Source organism: Dipodomys merriami, unplaced genomic scaffold (assembly GCF_024711535.1).
Source record: "Dipodomys merriami isolate MVZ:Mamm:240054 unplaced genomic scaffold, mDipMer1.0.p SCAF_31, whole genome shotgun sequence".
NCBI classification, from domain to species: domain Eukaryota; kingdom Metazoa; phylum Chordata; class Mammalia; order Rodentia; family Heteromyidae; genus Dipodomys; species Dipodomys merriami.
The window spans coordinates 10,289,252-10,311,906 of NW_027204604.1; the positions used below are offsets into that span (position 1 = coordinate 10,289,252).

The 22,655-nt window shown below is 43.9% G+C and overlaps 1 protein-coding gene across 2 annotated transcripts in view; it reads left to right on the top strand.

Moving 5' to 3' along the window:
• Positions 1-5,960: 5,960 nt before the first annotated feature.
• Positions 5,961-22,655, top strand: part of Nucks1 (nuclear casein kinase and cyclin dependent kinase substrate 1) — a 33,371-nt gene continuing 16,676 nt past the window's right edge. Inside the window, exons 1-2 of one of the 2 annotated variants that reach the window (XM_070041663.1) lie at positions 5,961-6,208; positions 21,130-21,179. In XM_070041663.1, coding sequence (XP_069897764.1) covers positions 6,192-6,208; positions 21,130-21,179 — 67 coding nt within the window. In that variant the 5' untranslated portion in view covers positions 5,961-6,191. The remainder of the gene's footprint in view (positions 6,209-21,129; positions 21,180-22,655) is intronic. The other variant, XM_070041665.1, reaches the window with a different exon arrangement.

Genomic DNA, 22,655 nt, shown 5'->3' on the forward strand with positions numbered 1-22,655 from the left:
CCAGGCCCAAGACACACATTTCTTCTATCCCATTGTGTGGTTTCTGTTTGTTTGTTTTGTTGGTCACGGGGCTTGAACTCAGGGCCTGGGTACTGTTGCTAAGATTTTTCTGCTCAAAGCTAGCATTCTACCACTTTGTGTCACAGCACCACTTCCAGTTTTCTGGTGGTTATTTGGAGATAAGAGTCTCACATGGACTTTTCTGCTCTGGGTGGCTTTGAACTGTGATCCTCAGATTTAAGCCTCCTGAGTAGCTAAGATTAAAGTTATGAGCCACTGATGCCCAGCCCCATTGTGTTATTTATTTATTTATTTATTTATATTTTTGTGGGTCCAGTCGTGGGGCCTGAACTCTGGGCCTGGGCGCTGTCCCTCAGCTCTTCAGCTCAAGGCTAGTGCTCTACCACTTGAGCCACAGCACCACTTCCAGCTTTTTTCTTTTTGCTTATGTGGTGCTGAGGAATCGAACCCAGGGCCTCAGGCATGCAAGGCAAGCGCTCTACCACTGAGCCAACTTCCCAGCCCCCCCATTGTGTTTTTTAGACCTGGTGAGATAGAGTCAGAAGGCTGGAGGCCAGCCTGGGAAAAGTTAGTGTGAGACTCTAGGTGGTGAGGAAGGAACTAAGAAGGAAAAGGAACAGAAAGAAGAGGGAGAAGGAAGAAGACAACAACTAGAAAGACTCTGCATGGCCGGGCGCAGGTGGCTCATGCCTGTAATCCTAGCTACTCAGGAGGCTGAGATCTGAGGATCACGGTTCAAAGCCAGCCCGGGCAGGAAAGTCCATGAGACTCTTATCTCCAATAAACCACTAGAAAACCAGAGGTGGTGCTGTGGCAGAGTGCAGGGGCAGCGCCCAAGCCCAGAGTTCAAGCCCCACGACCAACCAAAAAAAAAAAAAAAAAAAGAAATCCTCTGCATGTACTATATTTTTTGGGGGGGGGGGCAGTGCTGGGGCTTGAACTTAGGGGCTGGGCACCGTCCCTGAGCTTCTTCCCACTCAAGGCTAGCACTCTACCACCTGAGCCACAGCGCTACTTCTGGCTTTTTCTGTTTATGTGGTACTGAGGAATCAAACCCAGGGCTTCATGCATGCTAGGTAAGCACTCTACCACTAAGCCATATTCCCAGCTCCAAATTATTTTTTGTTTTGCTTTTTATTTTGGGTCCGGTTGTGGGCCTGAACTCTGAGCCTGGGCGCTGCCCCTCAGCTCATCAGCTCAAGGCTAGTGTTCTACCGCTTGAGCCACAGCACCACTTCCAGCTTGTTTTTTTGCTTATGGGTGCTGAGGAATCGAACCCAGGGCCTCAAGCATGCAAGGCAAGCGCTTTACCACTGAGCCACCTTCCCAGCCCTCCAAATTATTTTTTAAATAAAGCTCCCAGATGCTATAACTATCTGGTCTTTGAAGGAAATGGGTTTTCACTGAAAGTATGGCAGAATCATCAATCTTGTCATCCCAGCAGTGTCAGCTTTCCAGGCCTTGCGTGTGCGCGTGCGTGCGTGCGTGCGTGCGTGCGTGTGTGTGTGTGTGTGTGTGTGTGTGTGTATTTGTATGGTTCTTGAACCAGAGTGCATGCTAAGCACAAACTGGACCACTGCGCTACATCCCTACCTCTTACTGTCTTCAACATATGTGCAAGAAGGAAATGGCTGCTTCAGAGAACATAACTAAAATCAGGAAATTGAGCAACTTGGTTTAAAAGGCAATTAAGGATATTTATTTATTATTTTGACATAGGAGGGGCTCACTATGTTGCTCAGGCTGTTCTTGAATAGCCAGTGGGAATATGTGCTAGGCAATTTGGGAGTACTAAGCTGGAACCCAAAGAGGCAGAGGCTGGAATTTACTGGTAGGATCATACCCATAATAGTTCTGGACTCAAATGATCTCTCTACCTCAGCTTCCTGAGTACTACTGCATCAGGTTCCAGCTATTACTCCTAAAGGAATAACTGTCTTTTCTGTCACCTGAGACTTTTTTTTTTTTTTTTTTTTTTTTGTCGGTCGTGGGGCTTGAACTCTGGGCCTGGGCGCTGTCTCTCAGCTCTTCAGCTCAAGGCGAGCGCTCTACCACTTGAGCTACAGCGCCACTTCCAGTTTTCTGGTGGTTTATTGGAGATAGGAGTCTCACGGTCTCTCCTGCCCGGGCTGGCTTTGAACCGCGATCCTCAGATCTCAGCCTCCTGAGTAGCTAGGATTACAGGTGTGAGCCACCAGCTCCCGGCACCTGAGACTTTTTTGTTTCCATATTGTCCCTTCAGTGTTGACAGATGGTGGTTCTAAAGTCTAGTCTATCACATTGTAAGTATCTTCAGTTGCCAACAAACAGGTGTGTACAGGAATGCAGTCATGAGAAACAGAGAAGCTACGTATTGAGAGGTTGAAGTGGGAGCCTATTGGAGGGCCAGTGACTGCTGGTAGACACCTGTCTCAAAGACCTACAGCCCTCAACTACACTTAACACTATTAGAAAACTAAGCCATGAGAGTAGGAGAGGAAAGAAAGAGCAGAAAAACAATCCCAACAAACAAGATCAATTCCAATGGAGAGCTGAAGTGGAACACCATGGTGACTGGAGGGAGCCTGGTGAAATGAGGCATGGCAAAATGGTGCCTAGCTGTTCCAGGCCTAATTAGGGTCCTGGTCAGGGGGGGCAAAGTCATAGGGAGCTTGAGAGTTCATGACCCAAGACGGGCAGATCCAGTAACCTACTGTCCAAGTCCCTGCCCTTGTCTCTAGCAATTAAGGCACAACCATCTCCTGCGTGGTGGTGCTTTACCTTCCTCCACCATGAAGACAAGATGGTGTAGGTTGAAACCCAATTCCCTATGGTCTGCTACATGGCCATGATAGCACCAGTTAAACCCAGTATCCTTATTATTATAGATATTTTTTTGCCAGTCCTTGAGCTTCTTTCGCTAAATGATAGCACTCTACCACTTGAGCCACAGTGTCACTTCGGCTTTTTCTATTTATGTGGTGATGAGGAATCAAACCCATGGCTTCATTCATACTAGGCAAGAACTCTACCACTAAGCCACATTCTCTTATTTCAATAGGAAAGATTGGAAATGAGCTAGATGGAATTGACCTTGAACATGGAATTCTAGGTTCTCTTGGTTCTAATAAGGGTAGTTCTAAACTTGTCCACTAAAAACTAAACTAATAGTTCAAGTCTTAACTTATTTCCTTAGGAAGCAGTGTTGGTTGAAATAAGAGTGTTAAGCAAGGGGCTGGGAAGGTGGCTCAGTGGTAGAGCGCTTGCCTTGCATGCCTGAGGCCCTGGGTTCGATTCCTCAGCACCACATAAGTAAAAAGAAAAAAGCCAGAAGTGGCGCTGTGGCTCAAGTGGTAGAGCACTAGCCTTGACCTGAAGAGCTGAGGGACAGCGCCCAGGCCTAGAGTTCAGGCCTCACGACCAGACCCCTCCCCCCCAAAAAAGAGTGTTAAGCAAATGTTGGGGGGATGTTAGCTGAGGAAGTAGAGTATGACCCTCACCTTCACTGGCCATCTGTACACTGGTCTTGGACTACACTAGCAGACCAAGGCATGGAAAGTCTGTTCTGAACTTTCCACCTGCCTGGTCATCATGTTGACCATGGCTAGTTCCATTCATTACCTCATTAATGAGTAACAAGAACTCTGCCTCATCTCAAAAATGGTATCTGCTGAAGTAATAGGAACTTGTCCTAATTAATGAGCTTCCAACAAAGCTACTCTGTGATGGCTATACCACCCCAGTATTAGCACTAGCATTCTGACAGTAATATGAATAATACTACTTGGTATAACATATTTGGATATCCATCAGGATGACTATTTTTTTTTTTTTTTAAAGCTGGCACTGGTGGCTCATGCCTGTAATCCTGTAATCCTAGCTACTCAGGACACTGAGATCTGAGGATCTCAGTTCAAAGCCTGCTGGGCTTTGATAAGAGTCCAAGAGACTCTTATCTCCAATTAACCACCAGAAATCCAAAGTGAAGCTGTGGCTAAAGTGCTCTGAGTTCAAGCTCCAGGACTGGAAAAACAACAACTGAAATATGGATACTGGGTCTAAGTAACACCAACTTGTCCTCACCATCATCGGGCCATCTTAATAGATAATGGAGACTTTTTTTTACCCAGTCCAGACAACTCTAGAGGTGAAATAGGTCATTCTTTGAATTGCAGATGTGTCATGTGGTTTAGCTCCTACAAAGTTTTGCTCCAGAGAATACTTGCCCTTAATGCCCCTGATTGTTCTGGATAGTTTGCTTTGTTTATATATAATACTTCTATTAAGTTTAGTTCCCCACACCAATCATGTGGTTTTTGACTTTATAAGCATTGTGCTAACCTGCATTTGGGGCTGCAAGCTTTTGGGGGACATGTGTCCACTTGCAGACTCCTGATTTGACCTCTCAAAATGTGGCTTCTCTGTATCTGGATGATTGATTTCCCATGTAACACAACAACAAAACACCTGAAGCCGGGTGTCAGTGACTCATGACTTTATCCTTGCTACTCAGGAAGTTGAGTAGCAAGTTGAGATCAAAGTTCAAAGCCAGCCTGGTAGGTAAGTCAGTGGAACTCATCTCCAATTAACAAACAAAATGCTGGAAGTGGAGCTGTAGCTCAAGTGTTAAGAGTGCCAGCCTTGAGCAAAAAAGCTTAGGAACAGCACACAGGCCCTGAGATCAAGCCTGATGATAGAAGAAAAGAAAAAAGAAAGAGGGGTGGGAGGAGGCAGGCAGGCAGGCAGACAGAGACAGGAAGAAAGGAAGGGAGAAAGGAAGGAAAATAAAAAATAATTAAGCCATTTCTAATTGCAGCAAAAGCAGGAATGTGACTAAGTTCTAGCACATAGGCCTTTAGGGGATATTTAAAACCCAACCATAACATGGAGTTAGCTATTTTTATAGGAATCCTGAGCTCCATCTCTTAGTTTTCAGCATCCAACAAATGACCTGTGGTTGCCTTCATTAATGATTTTAAAGTCTTAAGCCAGCCACACCCACCTATAACCAAGAATAAGAGTCCTCTTTTTAAAACTCAATTTAATACATTTAAAGAGCACATGCTGCGTGCCAGACATTGTTTTTAAAGCCTTTTCATCAAGCAAACTATTTATTAGGGTTATTCCTCATAACCCTGTGATGTAGGTGGTGTTGGTTCCCACTTTGCAGATGATAAAACTGAGGTAGCAATTTTCCCAAATTAAACAATTATTAAGTAAATGGAATTGGTATTCTAATTAAAACTCCTTCGTGGCCCCAGAGCTCATGCCCCTAATTCACCACGAACCTCTTTTCTTCCCCCATGAAAACAGTAATGTCAGAGACTGGGACATTAATGACCCTGAGGAGCCTCTCTCTCAAGGACCAGAATGGATAATGGAATTGGGGGTGAAGGGGGTGAACCTATTTCTCGATCTTGTGTCCCTACTCCGGCAGCGTGGCGGGACCTTGGAGACGTAAGGCTAGAGCTCGGATAAGGGGCTTGTAGATTTAAGGTCAAATTTTTTGAACCTAAGGAATTTCCCTCCAAATCGGAAGCAGCCCCTTCGTGACGAATCTGCTACCTACCCCACGGGTTCTGAAACGGATAGATTTTCTCGGTGAGCAAGGCAGACGAAAAGTGAGGCCGTTATACCAACGCCAAAGGACGCCGAGTCCTACAAGATCCTAGTCGTTCCAACTTCCAAGCCGTGGCGAATCTGCCCCTCCGGCGGGGCAGCCAGGGGGCGGGCTGAACAGCGACCATTTTTGTTTTGCGGCCGTGCGCTCTCAGACCACCTTGACTAACAGGACCCCATGGAGGAGGCGGAGCCTATCAGAGGGCGGGGCGGGGCCAAAGAGACGTGATGATTCAAATGAACTAATGAGCAGGGCGCATCTGGCAGAAGTAGCCAATGAGCGGGCGTGTTGGGGCGGAGCGCACAAGCCCTAGTATGCTCGGTTGTACCGCAGCTTTGGCGCATTTTCGGCTGGTTTGATTCATCCATTTTGAAGAGACGGGGGAGCGGGGGGCTCGTCTGATCCAGGGACCCCGAACCAAGGAGCAGCGGAGTTTGAGACACCAGGAGCCCGGGACTCGGCGGCCGCGGCCTCCTCGGCCGAAGTTCGGGGGGGGTGGGGCGCCGAGTGCGCGGGGTGGGGGGGGTCGTGGTCTTTGGCTTCTCGACTCGGTCCTGTTTGGACAGCGAACATGTCTCGGCCTGTCAGGTCAGTGCGGAGCCCGAGGCCTGGCGCGGGCGGTGGGGGTTGGGAGTGAGGGGCGAGGAGTGGGGGGCGCACACCCGGAGTGGACCCTCCCGGGTGCCCCCTCGGCCTCCTCCCTCGCGGGGCCCGCGCGCGCCCTTGGACGTGGGGGGCCCCCGGCGCGCGGGGCCGGCGGCAGCGCGCCCGTGCGCGCGCCCTCCCCGCCCCACGCCGCAGCCCGCGCTCCGGTCGGCCCCGCCGCCTCCTCCCCCCCCCCCGCCCGCGGGGCGGGGTGTTCCCGAACCGCCGGGGCCGGAGGGGGAGGGGTGTGGAGTCGTCGCTGCGGAGCAGGCCCCACCTCCGCGGAGCCCGCCCGGGAGCTCGGGGAGACGCTGGGCCCCGCCGCCGTCGACGCTGAGGGCGGGAGACACCGAGTGACCTCTGCCCCCGGAGGCTTGTGCGGGGACACCCGGCCCTGTGGGCTGAGCCGACGGGGGAGGGGGGGCGGGTTCCGGGCAAAGGGGGAGGGGCCACGGGGTCGCCGGGCCCCGCCTTCCAGGCCGGGCGTGGGCGGGACTCCCCGCCCCCCCCCCTTCTGGCAAAAGTGAGTTTGAGAGCAAACCCCGGGAAACAGTGGACGGCTGTCCTCTCCAGGCCCGAGTTTGGAGAGCATTAACACCCCCCCCCCCCCGCAGCCATTCGCCTCGGACTGGAAATGTCCTTCCTCGGGGACACGTCCATTCCCAGGGAGGTGCGGGTTAACTGCGCGACCCAAATCCCGTGTGGTTCTCGTTCCACCCTCGCCCGGCCTACACGTCTCGGGGTATGTCTGTAACCCTCTCGTTCTCGGGGCGTCTTTCGACCTGAAGGAAATAAATAGGTGTCGTTAGCCGTCAGACTTCTATTTTGCACGTTTCAACAAGTTTGCCGCCCCTGCCCCTCGCGGGTCGGTGGGGTCGCCCTTCGCCGGCTTCCGGGCGAGGGCTTGGACGGTGCCATTTGCGAAGGGGTGTGGCCCAGCCCCGCTGGGGAAGCCTTTTTTTAAAGGGGTGCGCTGTTGTGAATAAACACAACTCTTACTGCAAAGGAGTGGCTACTTGGTGTAGTGTTTTCTAAACGGTTTATAAAGGTTTTTGAATGCCTGCATGTAGTCGCTTCCCCTTCGTTTCAAGTTTTGTGGGTAACAGGAGTTTTCAAAGAGTGGCTTGTGAGCTGGGAAGGGGTTCGGTAGCGAACCTCTCTATCTGGATGCAGCTCCAGCTGGGGGGTGGTGTGGGCCGGCTTGCTGCAGCTCCCGGAATGGGAATGCAGAAAGTGTAGCTTGTTTTTCCACCATGCACCATCTCTTCCACTGTGAAAGTTTTCCAGGCTTTGGGCAAGGAGTCAAGATGGCTCTTTCAGATCATAGGATGGATACTACTAGTCAGTATACGCATGAATTCAGAATATTTTTTGTAGGAGTAGGTGGTGAAGGCAATATTGCAGTAAAGATTTTTTTTTGGGGGGGGGAAGGGATGCTGATCCTGGGAATTGAACTTGGGTGCTCTCACTTTTCTCCTTGAGAATGGCGCTTTACCATCTGAGCCACACACTACACCGTTGTTTTTGGTGGTTAATTGGAGATGAGCAGCATGGACTTTTCTGCCCAGCCTGATTTTTCGAAGGTCCCATCCTCAGATATCAACCTCCTGAGTAGCTAGGATTACAGACATGAGCCAGCCGGCCCAGCTACTAAACATTTCTTTTAGATTGCTTTTTGTCTTCTGAAAGTAATTACAGTGTGGTAAAATTAAATCAGTTTTCTCTCAGCCTTAAATTTCAGATCACTTCTAATTTTGTTTATTTTTGGTGGTACTGGGGTTTGAACTCGGAACCTTGACTTCGGGACCTTAGTGCTTCACTGAGTAGGCTTTCTTAACATTTGGGCCATTCCTGCCAAATTTTGGTGTTTTTATTGGAATTTTCTTATTTATCAGAATTTGTGTTCCCAGATTTAAACATTGGAACGGAACAGAGCTTTTTACTGGAAAACTGGATATTTTAAATCATTGGGTAGGGATAAACATATTGAGCACATTTTAGTTTGTGTTTTTTGAGTCATTGGGATTGCTATGCTTTTTCTCAGTATATTAGTAAAAAAAAAAAAAATGACTTTGCCTTAAAAGTAAAGTAACATTTTGGGAATTTTGGGTCACTTTCAGCTTATTTCAGAGTGACTTGGTTTCCTCTTTTTTTTTTTCCTTTTTTTTTTTTTTTTCCGTGGTGGGGCCTGAACTCAGGGTCTGGCCATGTCCCTGAGCTTTTTTTCTGAAGGCTAGTGCTCTACCGCTTTGAGCCACAGTGCCACTTCCCGTTTTCTGGTGGTTAATTGGGGAGTAATATTCTCTTGGACTTTGAACTGCAATCCTCAGATCTCAGCATTTTGAGTAGCTAGGATTACAGGCTAGAGGTTCCCTGCTCCCAGCAGTGACTTGGTTTCTGATGTCAATTTTGCAGTTTTCTGTTCATTTTTTCTGGTAATAGTATTTCACTAACTTCTAAATGAAGCCAGCGATGGGCTGGTCTGCTGCAATGTAGTTACCACAATGAAATAACACATTGTTTTCTGATTTTATTTACTTGTGAGGATTGAACCAAGGGTCTCACATGTTAAGCTGGTGGTATACCACTTAGCTATATCATCAGCTAGCAAATTATGTTTTTTGTTTTTTTTTTAATGCAAGGTGGTTACTACATTTTATGTTTTGACAGCTCAACTATTTTGAGTCTTAGATTCAAATTACTAACACAAAAATAATCCTGGAAGTAGGAAGACAGCACCTAAAGTCAATTCCTCAGTTCATAAGGGACCATACTTGGTGGGTGTTGTTCAGCTTAGGACCTACATTTCTTTATTCCAAGCCCTGCCTATTCTCTGACTATAGTGGTAATCAATTTACTTTCTGCTTGGTAAATAGTATTTTTCTCAGGGTTGACTAAAGAACATAGTTTGGGACTTTTTTATTTTAACTTTTCAGAGTGTTTCCATCCTTGTGAAGTGAAGCAAAATATTACAGTAGTTGACTTGCCCAGACCAGAACCCTGGTTTCTTAATCCAGCTTGGTATACTCTCCAAGGATTCTACACACCTAATAACAATAATCACTCAAGCAATCTATTCTTTGCAACTTAAATGTGCTTTATGACACCTGTTGTTTGAACTTATTGGAGGGGGGGGAGTTAGTCATATGGCTGGAACTCAGGGTCTGAGCACTGTCTATGAGCAATGCCACTTCCAGTTTTCTGGTGGCTAATTGGAGATTAGAGAGAGTTCATAGACTTTCTTGCCTGGCTTTGAATGAGATCATCAGATCTCAGCCTCTTGAATAGATGGGATTAGCTACCTGTGCCTGGCAAATAGATTGTTTACTTTTAGATTGTTAATTCTTTGTGGGTAATGTTTTAGGGAGAACATGACCAAAATGTTTTAATATGAGCATTTTTGTTCAGTATACTATAAAAAATGTTTTCAGAGATATTTTGAAAGTGTAGAGGTAATAGCAAGGCTGGATTTAGACTGTAAGAATCTGCTGTAGGAGACATAGCTGACATTGTTCACATGGTAGAGTGTCAACCAGTGAGTAAAAGCCTTGGAGACCAATTTATCTGCCTCTAGTTTGAAATGACTAGAACCATTTATGTATGCTGATTGAACATTTGAAAGTGGTAGGTATATTGCATGGTGCCCGAGGCTCATGCCTGTATTCTTAGCTACTCAGGAAGCTGAGATCTGAGGATCATGAGTCAAAGCCAGCCAGGCCATGAAAGTCCATGAGACTCTATCTCTAAAAAACCCCACCAGAACCCCCCCACCCCCCCCAAAAAAAAATAAAGTGGTAGGTATACTGTAACATACCATCGTCGTCTGGAGTACTTCTGTAATCTAATACTTCATTATCTAATAAAAAGTTTTTTTTGTGTATGCCACTAGGACTTGAACACAGGGCCTAGTTCCTGTCCCTTAGATTTTTCCACTTAAGGCTCGTGTTTTACCACTTAAGCCTCACCTCTACTACCAACTTTTTGGTGGTTAATTAGAAATAAAAGTCTCAAAGACTGTAATACCAAGACTCGTCAGATCTTAGCTTCCTTGAGTAGCTGAGCCACTAGTGCCTGGCCTAATTTTTTGAATTTTTTCTCTAAGTAAATAAAGATCATTAAAAATCTTCATGTATAAATCAGAGTTTGCTACTAGGTAAATTTTGTAAAACTTAGTCCTTAAAACTTGTGGGTTTCTAAATTTTGCATTGTGGACATTATGGACCTTCAGTGGCATAAACTGGAAAAAGTACAGTCACTTTCATGTTCAGTAGAACTGAACTGAGCAGCTATACTCTGGCAGGTACTTTATACATATTTCAAAGTCATATATATATACTTTATACATATTTCAGCAAGGTATACTCTTCCCATTTCATAGTTTCTCTTGACTGTTAAGAGATGAAGCAGAAATTTGAATTCAGGTGAAGTCAACCAGTGTAATCCTACATGACACAATCATGAGGTGTTCTTTGTCATGATGGTAGCACACTTTGGAAGGGGTTGTAGCCCTTGATAGGAGTTCTGTCTGAGAGGACTGACTTTAAAATAAGATTTTGGAGAGTGGGGGCAAGTGGAGCAGTGGGTAATAGAGAATGAAAGAGCTAAAGGAAAACATACATGGCAATGAAAAACAACCAAATGTTTAGTGTGAGCCTTTGGATGGTGTATATTAGGTTGCACTTTTTAAGTATGTGTATTTACTAATGTGAGACTATTAATTTCTAATTAAGTGAATAAATTTCAAAGCCCCTTATAGAGAATGAAAGAACTAAAGGAAAACATACATGGCAATGGAAAACAACCAAATGTTTAGTGTGAGCCTTTGGATGGTATATATTAGGTTGCACTTTTTAAGTATATGTATTTACTAATGTGAGACTATTAATCTCTAATTAAGTGAATAAATTCCAAAACCACTTAATAGATAAGATAGTTAAGGTTTCAGAAAACCTCCACTGAATTTAGGTAATTAAATCCACTGGCTACTAAAGTATTATGTGACCAAATTTTTTTTTTTTTTTTTTTTTTGATCCAGTCGTGGGCCTGAACTCTGGGCCTGGGCGCTGTCCCTCAGCTCTTTAGCTCAAGGCTAGTGCTCTACCACTTGAGCCACAGCGCCACTTCCGGCTTTTTTTTTTCTGCTTATGTGGTGCTGAGGAATCAAACCCAGGGACTCATGCATGCAAGGCAAGCGCTCTACCACTGAGCCACCTTCCCAGCCCATGACCAAATATTTTGTTGAATGAACAAAACAATTTATCAGAGTATAAGATTAAAAGGAAAACCAAAGGCATTTGAAAAAAGGTTTTAACACCTATTACATAACAATGGGTTAAAATAAGATTAAGATTAAAATGAGTAAATTTAACAGTGAAGGTTACAAATAAAGACAAGCAGTTTTTAGGATCTTAAGCCTCAATTAGTGATAAACTAATTCTTGGGAGGGGTAGCAGTAGAGCAAAAAAGAAATGTTCCTGTTGGGAGACTTTGTTTCAGCCTCTTCTAAGTTTATGTAATACAGATGTTGAACGCCCTTGAGATTATAGTACTTTGTACTTGTAAAGCATTTTGCAATACCCAAAGCTTTCTCATCAGTTTCTTCTAGCTCTAAAATTAATTTCCTTATCAAGGAGAAAGGTGATTACAACTAAAAGTTTGTTTTTTTGGAGTTTTTGTGTTTTTCCCAGAAATGCAAAACAGTGTCACATACTGTGTAATTTTGGAAAATTGCATTATAGTCAATATGTATACACAGGTATTATTGCTGTGCTAATTTAATTCTATTTTTAAAAAGCCTTATCTACAAAGAGAAATAATTGTGACTTCATTACTCTAGAATCAGAAGAAGCTGAAGGAGGCCTTGTCAAGGAGACTTATATTGTACACAATACAAGGAAACCTTTGACATGGTGAAGAACCACTTTGGTCATACTTGTTTCATGGGGAAAATATATTTAGATTCTAGGAGGTGGAATTGATTGTAGTAGAATTACATTGCCATTTTTAAGATAAGTATCATAATGATAGGTCTTTGAAATACTTTAGATGGAAGAAACCACTGGCTGTCAAAGGTGCTTGAGCTAAGCAATATCTTAAACCTATGTATTTAATTGTGTACTTGTTCTGTTTTCTGAACAAGTGATCTTCAGGGAGATTTCTTTTCCAGCTACTGTAGGTTGAAGTGTATAGAATCTTTTATCTGGTAAGATAAGACAATCTAGCCAGGTGCTGGTGGCTCATGGCTGTAATACTAGCTACTCAGGAGGCTCAGATCTGAGGATTGCAGTTTGAAGCCAACCCAGGCAGAAAAGTCTATGAGACTTGTAATCTCTGCTAAACTACCCAAAATGCCTGAAGTGGAGCTGTGGCTCAAGGGGTGGAACATTAGCCTTGAGCAAAAAAGTCAGGGACAGTGCCCAGGCCCTGAATTCAAGTCCCAGGACTGCCACCAAAGAGGGGTGTGTGGGGGGGGAATAAACTTCTTGAGAAACTAAAATTTGACCAATAGGTTGAAATCCAACCTGCTATTGGTTGGAACAGAGTAACAGACACAACTGTCTTGTCATCCAAGGACATGCCACAGCTGAGAAGCTTCATAACCCTTCAAAACAACACACACACACTTGATTTTCTTCTTAACAAGAATAGTGGTTCTCTAGAATCAAGAGACTTGCCCAGGCATCAGTGACTCATGCTTGCAATCTAGCTACTCAGGAGGCTGATAAATGAGGATTCCAGTTCAAAGCCAGCCTGGACAGAGAATTCTGAGAGACATTTCTAATTTACTGAAGTAGAAGTGTGGCTCAAGTGGTAAGAGTGCCAGCCTTAAGAGGGAAAGGCCAAGTGAGAGCCTGAGGTCAAGCCCCGGTACTTGCACAAAATAGAATCAAGAGACATAAAACTTTGGCTGGAATTATATCTATAAGAATGAAGCAGCTGGGCGCCGGTGGCTCATGCCTGTAATCCTAGCTACTCAGGAGGCTGAGATCTGAGGATTGCGGTTCAAAGTCAGCCTGGGCAGAAAAGACCGTGAGACTCTGATCTCCAATAAACCACTAGAAAACAGGAAGTGGCACTGTGGCTCAAGAGGTAGAGCGCTCGCCTTGAGCTGAAGAGTACAGGGACAGTGCCCAGGCCCAGAGTTCAAGCCCCACGACTAACAAAAAAAAAAAAAAAGAATGAAGCATTGTAACTTCTTGTTAGAAGGATCTAAGTCATTTTGACGCACAACTCATTTCTAAGGTACAACTTCAGAGCTTTGGGTGAAGGATTGCTGGCGACTGCATCTATCTTGCTTGCTACCTTCCAGGTGATTAAGGACTCTAGATCCATTTTGCAGCCAGGACTTGATTTCTGTTCCTTTAGCACACAGTCCTATACTTAGAGACTCTAAATGTTGATGTACTGATTATTCCCCCAAAGCCCTATTTTTTTTTTCCTGTTAAATGAAGTACCTCATACTACGATAAGTTTTCCCTTGTGATATAAGCCTAATGTGGTTGGGCTACAGGTTTTGACTCTGATGATTGCTCTAAATGATTTTAAAGATACTTCAGTCTCACCCATTTGAAGCTTCTCTGTTCCCAGTTGAGTAAGTTTTGCATTAAGCCTCTATTGGGGGGGAATCTGATTTTACCTTATCTTGTACTCATTAAAATATTCTGTGTGAATTTGAAAGAAAATGTTTTCCTCTATGGTAAGCTGAATATTCTAAGTCATAAACTAAAATAACTTGAGTCCTGGGAATAAGTGTTAATTAAGGATTAGAGGTGTGGCTTTAAGTGGTAGACCACTAAGGTAGATCCAGAGCTTCAAGTTCAAGGCCTAGTACCACTGAAAAAATTTAAGAAGTGTTCACTAAAGAGCCAAAATGTAACTAGTGGACCAAAACAAATTCAGTAAATGTTCAATAGGAAAACTGACACCTAGCAAATGTGTGGCCCATCATTCAAATCTTACACCCTCCCTGGAACTTGTCTTACTCATTTGAAAAATTTAGAAACTTATTTCCTGTCATTTCCTTTCTTATTTTATTTGTTTATTCTGTCAGTGGTGGGGCTTGAAGTCTGGGCCTGAGCACTGTCCCTGAGCTCTTCAGCTTAAGATAAGTGCATTACCACTTGCGCCACACAACCACTTCTGGTTTTCAGGTGGCTAATTAGAGATTTAACTGTTGAGTAGCTAGGATTACAGGCATGAGCCACCAGTGCCCAGCTTTCTTCTTCTTTTTTTTTTTTTTTAATTTTCTTGCAGTCGTGGGGCTTGAACTCGAGGCCTAAATGGTGTACCTGAGCTCTTTTGCTCAGTGCTAGTGCTCTGCCTCTTTGAGACACAGCTCCATTTCCAGTTTTTGCTGGTGAATTGGAGATAAGAGTCTTATAGACTTTGCTGCCCCGGCTGGCTTTGAACTGTGATTGTTACAGTTGAGCCTATCGAGTAGGATTAGAGGAATGAGCCACCAGGGCCTGGCTCCTGTAATTTTCTTGCTTGCTTTTCTTTGTCTTGACGTGGTAGGCAAATAACCATTAAGCTACATCAGTCTTTGAAAAGTGAGTGAGATGCCAGTGGCTCAGGCCTGTAATTTTATCTACTACTACCAGCCCAGGCAGAAAATTAACTGTGAGACTCTTAGCTCCAATTAGCCACTCAAAAACCAGAAGTGGTGCTGTGGCTCAAGTGGTAAGAGCACTAGCGCACAAAGAGGCTCAGAGAAGGTGCCCAGGCCCTGTGTTCAAGCCCCACAAGGCGAAAAAACTGAATAACGTAAGGCAAGTGCCAGTGGCTCATGCCTGTAATAATAGCTACTCAAGAGGCTGAGATCTGAGGGTAACAGTTCAGAGCCATGCTGGCAGGAAAATCGGATTCTCACACCCAATTTAAGCACCAAAATGCTATAAATGGAGCTGTGGCTCAAGTGGTAGTGTGCTGGCCTTGAGCAAAAAAATCTCAGGGACAGTGCCTTGGTCCTGAGTTCAAGCCCCAAGACGTGTGTGTGTGTGTGTGTGTGTGTGTGTGTGTGTGTGTGTGTGTGTGTGTGTGTGTGTGTGTGTGTGTGTGTGTAAATAACTGAATAACTTAAAATGCTGTCAAAACCACATAGCTTCTTGTTCATTTATCTCTTTGAGAGAATAAGGGGGGGGTCACAGAAAGGTGGAGAACATAGGGTGAACAAATACAGCAGTGGTACTAGACACTGTTGTAAATGAACTATACAACTTGTGAGTGGGATGGAAGGGTAAAATGCAGAGAGCAAGGGAAGGGTTGACATTGTCCAAAAAGAAATGTACTCATTACCTAACTATAACCCCTCTGTATATCACTTTTATAGTAATAATTAAAACTAATACTAATAAACCATAAAGTTTAGGGAAAAGGAACTTGAAAGCCAATATAAATAAAACAATTACAAAAAATTATCCTGTGCTGAATTCAACAGTATCCTGGCCTCAAGTGAACTAACATTTTTATATTCTGAAAATACCTGGCATGTCTTAATCATCCTTGAGAAATAAAAGAGTAAGAGGCATATATCCAAACTGTGTGCGTGTCTGTGTGCTGTTTCTGGAGTTTGAACTCAGGGCCTACGTTCCATTGATACTATTTCTTGGGTAGTTACCTACCTGGGACATTTATATGCTCAGGATAATCTTGATAATTATTCCTGTTTTGCACTTAAGAAAATAAGTTCAGTAGTTGAAGGTTTAGATTTAGCTTAGTGGAAGAGCACTTGCCTTGGGTTCGGTCCTCAGCTTTGGGGGGGAAAATAAGTTCAGTGACAGGAAATTATTTACTCAAGGACATATAACTAGAGCCAGGTTTAAGTGGCTCATGCCTATAATCCTAGCTACTCAAGAGGCTGAAATCTGAAGAACATGGTTCAGAGCCAGTCAGGGCAGACTCTTATTTACAGTTAACCAGCATAAAGCTGGAACTGGAGCTGTGGTTCTAGTGATAGTATCAGCCAAGAAGACTGAATGAGAACATGAGACCCTGAGTTCAAGCTCAGTAGTGGTACCTCCCCAAACAAAAGGAAGGGATATCTAACTTGTAAGTGGCAGAATAAAGATCTAAATCTCAAATTTTCTTTTTAACCTCTGTGCTGTACTGAAATTAATTTTCTGTTGGCCTCCCAATTGTAGTTAATGTTCATTAAAATTAGAACATCCAGAACATTTAGTGACATGTGATGTCCCAATGGTTGGACAAATCCTTAACAGAGGCTCTACATTCCTGTCACTACTGACCTTCCTAGGTTCTTCAGTGTGGCTAGCTTTGGCCTCATTTTTTGAGCTTTATACATTGCCCTCTTTGAACTGCCCAGAGGGATCCCAACTTTGGCACTCATCCATGTCCTAGGCTTTCCTTTGAAATCTTTTCTTGGTGGAATCCTCTAACCCCAAAGTTCATGTGTATGATGCCAAGGTCTACCACTAGCTGAAGCCCTCTTGGACCTTGGCCTTGATTACCTGAATTATTGAATGGAGGGAAACACTTTTAGGTACCACATGGAAGCAGAACAGAGTTCTTTGTTTCACAAAGTCTTTCAAATAGGTTTATTCCTTAACATTCTTTAGATGGATGGGATCTGGTCAGTTCCTCAGAAGCTTCAAGACACCATTCCTATTGTGGATATGCAAAATACTTGCCCTCCCCTTTCTTTGCCAGTCCTGGGGCTTGAACTCAGGGCATTGTCCCTGAGCTTCTTTTGCTCAAGGTTAGCACTCTACCACTTGAGCCACAGCACCATTTCTGGTTTTTTCTGTTTATGTGGTACTGAGGAATCATGCATGCTAGGCAAGCATTCTACCACTAAGCCACATTCCCAGCCCTAGATGAGAGATTTTTTTAACTCAGCCTCCCACAAAGTCTCAGGGCATAAACAAAAAATATAGATGAATTCTGTGCCACAATGTAACATGAATGTACAATTCTTCATAAAATCTTTCCCATCTGAAGCCTCATGAGCATAGTCTTGACTGCACACGTTCCTTTCAGCATTCTGGTTCTGAGGGCCTGACAGAATCATCCATTGAACTCTATTGAATAGCACTTTACATTTTTTTTCTAGCCTCCCAATTTTCTCCAAGCCTCCCACAAACCATTTGGCAAAGCTTCTGAGCCACATGGTTGGATGTAGTCTCAAAAACAGCCCCAGTTTTTTTTTTTTTTTCCAGTATACCTGAGATGAACAAGTACAGCCTAAGGGAGGAGGGATTTTTTTTTGACGCATGGTTTTAGTCCTTGGTCATCTAGCTGCTTTGTGGGCCTGAGGCAAGGCTGACAGAAACTTGATAGCAGTTCACCTGGTAAACCAGAGAAGGGAGGGAGGGACCAGGGAAAAAGTAAATTTAAGGGATATGCCTCCAGTGAGAAACTTTTAACTGGGCCCCACTCCCTAGTTTTCACCACCTCCCAATAATGCCGTAAAACTGGGAATCCATCACTGTATTAACCATTGGTGTTAGAATCCACATTATTCTCTCACTTCCCCCATAACTCTTATGAACTGGCAACCGCCTTTAACACACGAGTGATTTGGTGAAACACTTCATATACAAATCATAATAGATGGGATTGGGAAGGTGGCTCAGTGGTAGAGTGCTTGCCTTGCATGCTTGAGGCCCTGGGTTCGATTCCTCACACCACATAAGCAAAAAAAGTGGTACTGAGGCTCAGGTGGTAGAGTGCTAGCCTTGACCTGAAGAGCTGAGGGACAGCACCCAGGCCCAGAGTTCAGGCCCCACGATCGACAAAACAAAACCATAACAGAAAGTAGTATACATAGAATTTCAACAGTTCTCTTTGGAAACCAGGTTTTAAAAATACACTAAAGGGGGCTCAATGGGTAGAGTGCTTGCCTTGCATGCATGAGCCCCTGGGTTCAATTCCTCAGTACCATATAAGCAGAAAAAAGCCAGAAGTGGCGCTGTGGCTCAAGTGGTAGAGTGCTAGCCTTGAGCTGAAGAGCTGAGGGACAGCACCCAGGCCGAGTTCAAGCCCCATGACTGGCCAAAGAAAACAAACATTAAAGTAGAATTTAATTTCTGGGGTTAAAAATAGCAAATTCTTCAGTATAAAGGAAACTGTCAATAAGGGCAGTTCAGTAGATGTCTAAATGCACCAGTACAGTACACATGCTCTATATTAATGATCTTATTTTACTCTGATCCTTTGCAGATGCCCACCAAGAACATTTCTTGGGTTTGGTGTTCTTCATGAGGAAGGAACAAACCCTGATCACTAGAAAAGGATTAAGGGTCTTGACAGGAAGTGAAATTTTATCTGAGTGACAATAATATGATCAGCCTTCCAGTACAAGTCAGTAGGAACAAATGATAAGAAACAACAGACTTGGAGGAATTACAGGCTTCTTGAGTTGCTAGGTAGCAACTGATGAGCTCATAAAAGTTTTGAGATTAGATAACAGAATATTAAGTTTCTAACAGAACCCTCAAATTTGATCTCAAGAGTAAACAGTTAAAATATTTTGAGGAGCTAGGACTGTGGCTTAGTGATAGAGCAATCGCCTAGCATGCACAAAAGCCCTGGGTTTGATTCCTCAGCACCACATAAACATAAAAAGCCGGAAGGTGGTGCCTGTGGATCAAGGGGTAGAGTTCAAGCCTTGATCAAAAAGAAGCCCAAGCACAGTGTTCAGGCCCTGAGTTCAAGCCCAGGATTGACAAATGTGTGTGTGTGTACACAAATATATATACATTTGAGTGTCTACTTTTTACCTTGCCCTATACCATAAATTTGAATGTAAGGCATGGTATTTCTGCCTGTAATGCTAGCTACTCAAGAGGCTGAGATCTGAGGATTGAAGTTCAAAACCAGCCCTGGCAGGAAAATCCCTATGAGACTCTCATTTATGCTTCCCACTATAGTGGGGATGGTAGGCATGTGCCACCACACCCAGCTTTTTCCTTTTGAGACAAAGATGTCCTGAACCTTTTTTCTGAGCTGACCTCATACTGATCTTAGGTGTGTTCAGTAGTGCATATTGTTGTACAACACTCCCAAACGCTTCATCTTGCAGAATTGAACTGTCCTACTCCGTGGCAACACCATTTTGACTTCTGTTGTTAATTGTTTGTGGGGTGTTTTTTTGTTTTGTTTTGTTTTGGTCATTTGTGGGTTTGAACTCTGGACCTGGGCGCTGTCCTTAAGTTCTTCAGCTCAAGGTGAGCACTCTACCACTTGAGCCACAGCACCACTCCTGGCATTCTGCTGGTTAATTGGAGTTGTGGGCTTTTCTTCCCAGGCTGGAAGGATCCTCAAATCTCAGCCTCCTGCATAACTAGGACTACATGGGTGAACCCCTGGCACCCAGCCCATTCTGCTTTCTGACTTAAAAGTTCCACTGCTCCAAGTCCTTAGTGTATAGGTGGGATTAGTAGCCTTTTTGTTTTCCCTGTACTGGGGTTAGAACTCAGGGCCTGGTGTTTGCTAGGCAGTTTTTCTACCACTTGAGGCACTCCCATGGCTAAAGAATTTTTTTTCTTTTTTTTTGGGGGGGGGGGTGGGGTAGGTGGTGGGGCCTGAGCTCTGGGCCTGGGCGCTGTCCCTCAGCTCTTCAGCTCAAGGCGAGTGCTCTACCCCTTGATCCACAGCACCACTTCCAGCTTTTTCTGCTTATGTGGTGCTGAGGAATTGAACCCAGGGCCTCATGTATGCAAGGCAAGCACTCTACCACTGAGCCACCTTCCCAGCCCGAGTCATTTTTTTTTTTAATCTCCCCTAATGTGGAGTGTTTGATACTCTAAACTTGTCATGCAAATATAAAGTAAGATTGTCAAAGAAAATGGAAGGCAAAATTCCTTAGAATCTTCTTCCTCTTTCTAGAGCTGGGGGTGTGATCGTTCATTTTTCCACATGAAAGCCCCAAGTATGTTTTCAGAATTTACTCCATACTTCCAGATGGCAAATGAGGGATCAGTGCTTCCATCTGACTGTGTACCTTTAAGTGGTGTCCGAGTGTCCTCTGCTGTTGTTAAGTGTAATGAGTAACACGCTTTTCTCCTAGTCCTCTCAGTTTACATTATACCCATTTAGGTCTGCAGTTGCTGTGTGTGTTACTTAAGACTCTTGTAAGCTAGTCTGTTTGAGTTCTAACATTGAAACTTTCCTCTAAAAGACAATTGTCAAACTTTCAGACTTATAAGATACAGTAGGAAAATTAAGGCTAGTTTGAGATGTTAAAAGATAAGTTATAGGAAGTACTTAATCTTTTAGAGTCAAGGAGATAGGTGCACAAATTTGTGAGGCTTTCATAGTTTTTTAAATTATATGCCTTTGTGAATGGGGGAGAGTTTAACCACTATATAATGTAGACTGGTCTAGAGCATGTGATCCTCATGCCTAAGTGTTGGGATTGGAGTTGTGTACCACCACACCCTACTATACACTCTTTAATAAAAGCCTCTGACTAGACCAGTTGAATTTTTTCCTTCCTCTTCTTTGTAGTCATAATTTATTGTTAACCCTAATTTTTGTGCTTTATAATATAACATAAGAACTGCTTTTGCCTTTAAAAAATGACTTAGGAGCAATCCTACGTTTGTAGATAGCAGTAAAAATAAAATAATTTGGGGCTTGTAATATGTTTCTGTAAAGGATATATGTGGTAAATTAGTGCATTTTTGCTATCTTATGTATGTGTGTTTTAGGAGATTGATTTATGGAGAATGTCATTACTGAGTGAAGAGTATAAGTACAGTTTGAAGTCCTTTTCAATTCAGCTGTACTTTGTAATATTGTGAAGTATTGAGAGCTGTTGTAATTCCTATAAAATAAAAACATGTTCTACGATCTCCTAAATCTTACATTTCTGTGATCTTAATTGTAGTCTCTTCTTTCTACAGAAATAGAAAGGTCGTTGATTATTCACAGTTTCAGGAATCTGATGATGCAGGTAAGTTTTGTGATTTCACAAATTATGTATAGGTCTGACCAGTGGAGGAAGTAACAATTTATATATTTTTTATATCATGCTTTAGGAATAAGTTGAATTTTTTATTTTTAGAATGTTTATATAACTTATCAGTGTCAAAGAGAACAAAAATTAAACTTGCCTGTGTTTTAGCTTTTTCTTTTCTCTTCTTTTTCTTTCTTTGCCAGTCCTAGGGCTTGAACTCAGGGCCTAGGCACTGTTCTTGAGCTGCTTTTGCTCAAGGCTAGCACTCGACCACTTAAGCCACAGCACCACTTCTGGCTTTTTCTGTTTATGTGGTACTGAGAATTGGAACACAGGGCTTCATGCATGCTAGGCAAGCACTCTCCCATTAAGCCACATTTCCAGTCTGTGTGTGTGTGTGTGCGTGTGCACACACAAACGCACATATGTACATATGTACTAGGGCTTGAACTCAGCATCTGGACTCTTTTGTAGCTTTTTTTTTTTTGGGTCGGTTGTGGGGCTTGAACTCTGGGCTTGGGCGCTGTCCCTGTACTCTTCAGCTCAAGGCGAGCACTGTACCGCTTGAGCCACAGCACCACTTCTGGTTTTCTAGTGGTTTATTGGACTTTCCTGCCCAGGGCTGACTTTGAACCTCAATCCTCAGATCTCAGCCTCCTGAGTAGCTAGGATTGCAGGCATGAACCACCAGCTCCCTGCTTCTTGTAGCTTTTTGATCAACCACTTGAGCCAAGGTTCTATTTTAGGCTTTTTTTTGTGATGAAACTGGAGATAAGGGCCTCATAGACTTTCCTGCCTGGGCTGGCTTTAAGCCTCAGTTGTCAGCCTTCTGAGTAGATAGGATTCCAATTGTGAGCCACTGATACCTGGCTCAGAAAGTCTTAGATCATGTTTTTAATCTCTCTTTTTTTTTGGGGGGGGGGCAGTCCTGGGGCTTGTGCCGTCCCTGAGCCTCTTTGTACCCAAGGCTTGCAGTCTACCAAGTGAGCCACAGCACCACTTCTGGCTTTTTCTGAGTAGTTTATTGGAAATGAGAATCTCACAGACTTTTTCTGCCCTAGCTGGCTTTGAACTGGTATCCTCAGATCTTACTCTGCTGAGTAACCAGGATTACAGGGGTGAGCTACCTGTGCCCGGCTACTCTTTTTTTCCTTACCTAATTTTACCTTACAAAGATAATACATTGGGCTAGGAATGTGGCTTAGTGGTAGAGTGCTTGCCTTGAGCAAAAGAAACTCAGGGACAGTGCCCAGGCCCTGAGTTCAAGGCCCAGGACTGGCCCAAAAAAATTAGGTTAAGTGAGGTATGGCCAAGACCAGAGAGGTAAATGGCAAATGTTCTTCCTGATATGTTGAAGTTAGATCTGAAACACACTGGGATATGACAAGTTACAGAGACCAAAACAGGATAGTTAGGAGAAATCACAGAGGTATAATATCCAAGGACCTCTTCAGATACATATGAAATAGGGGG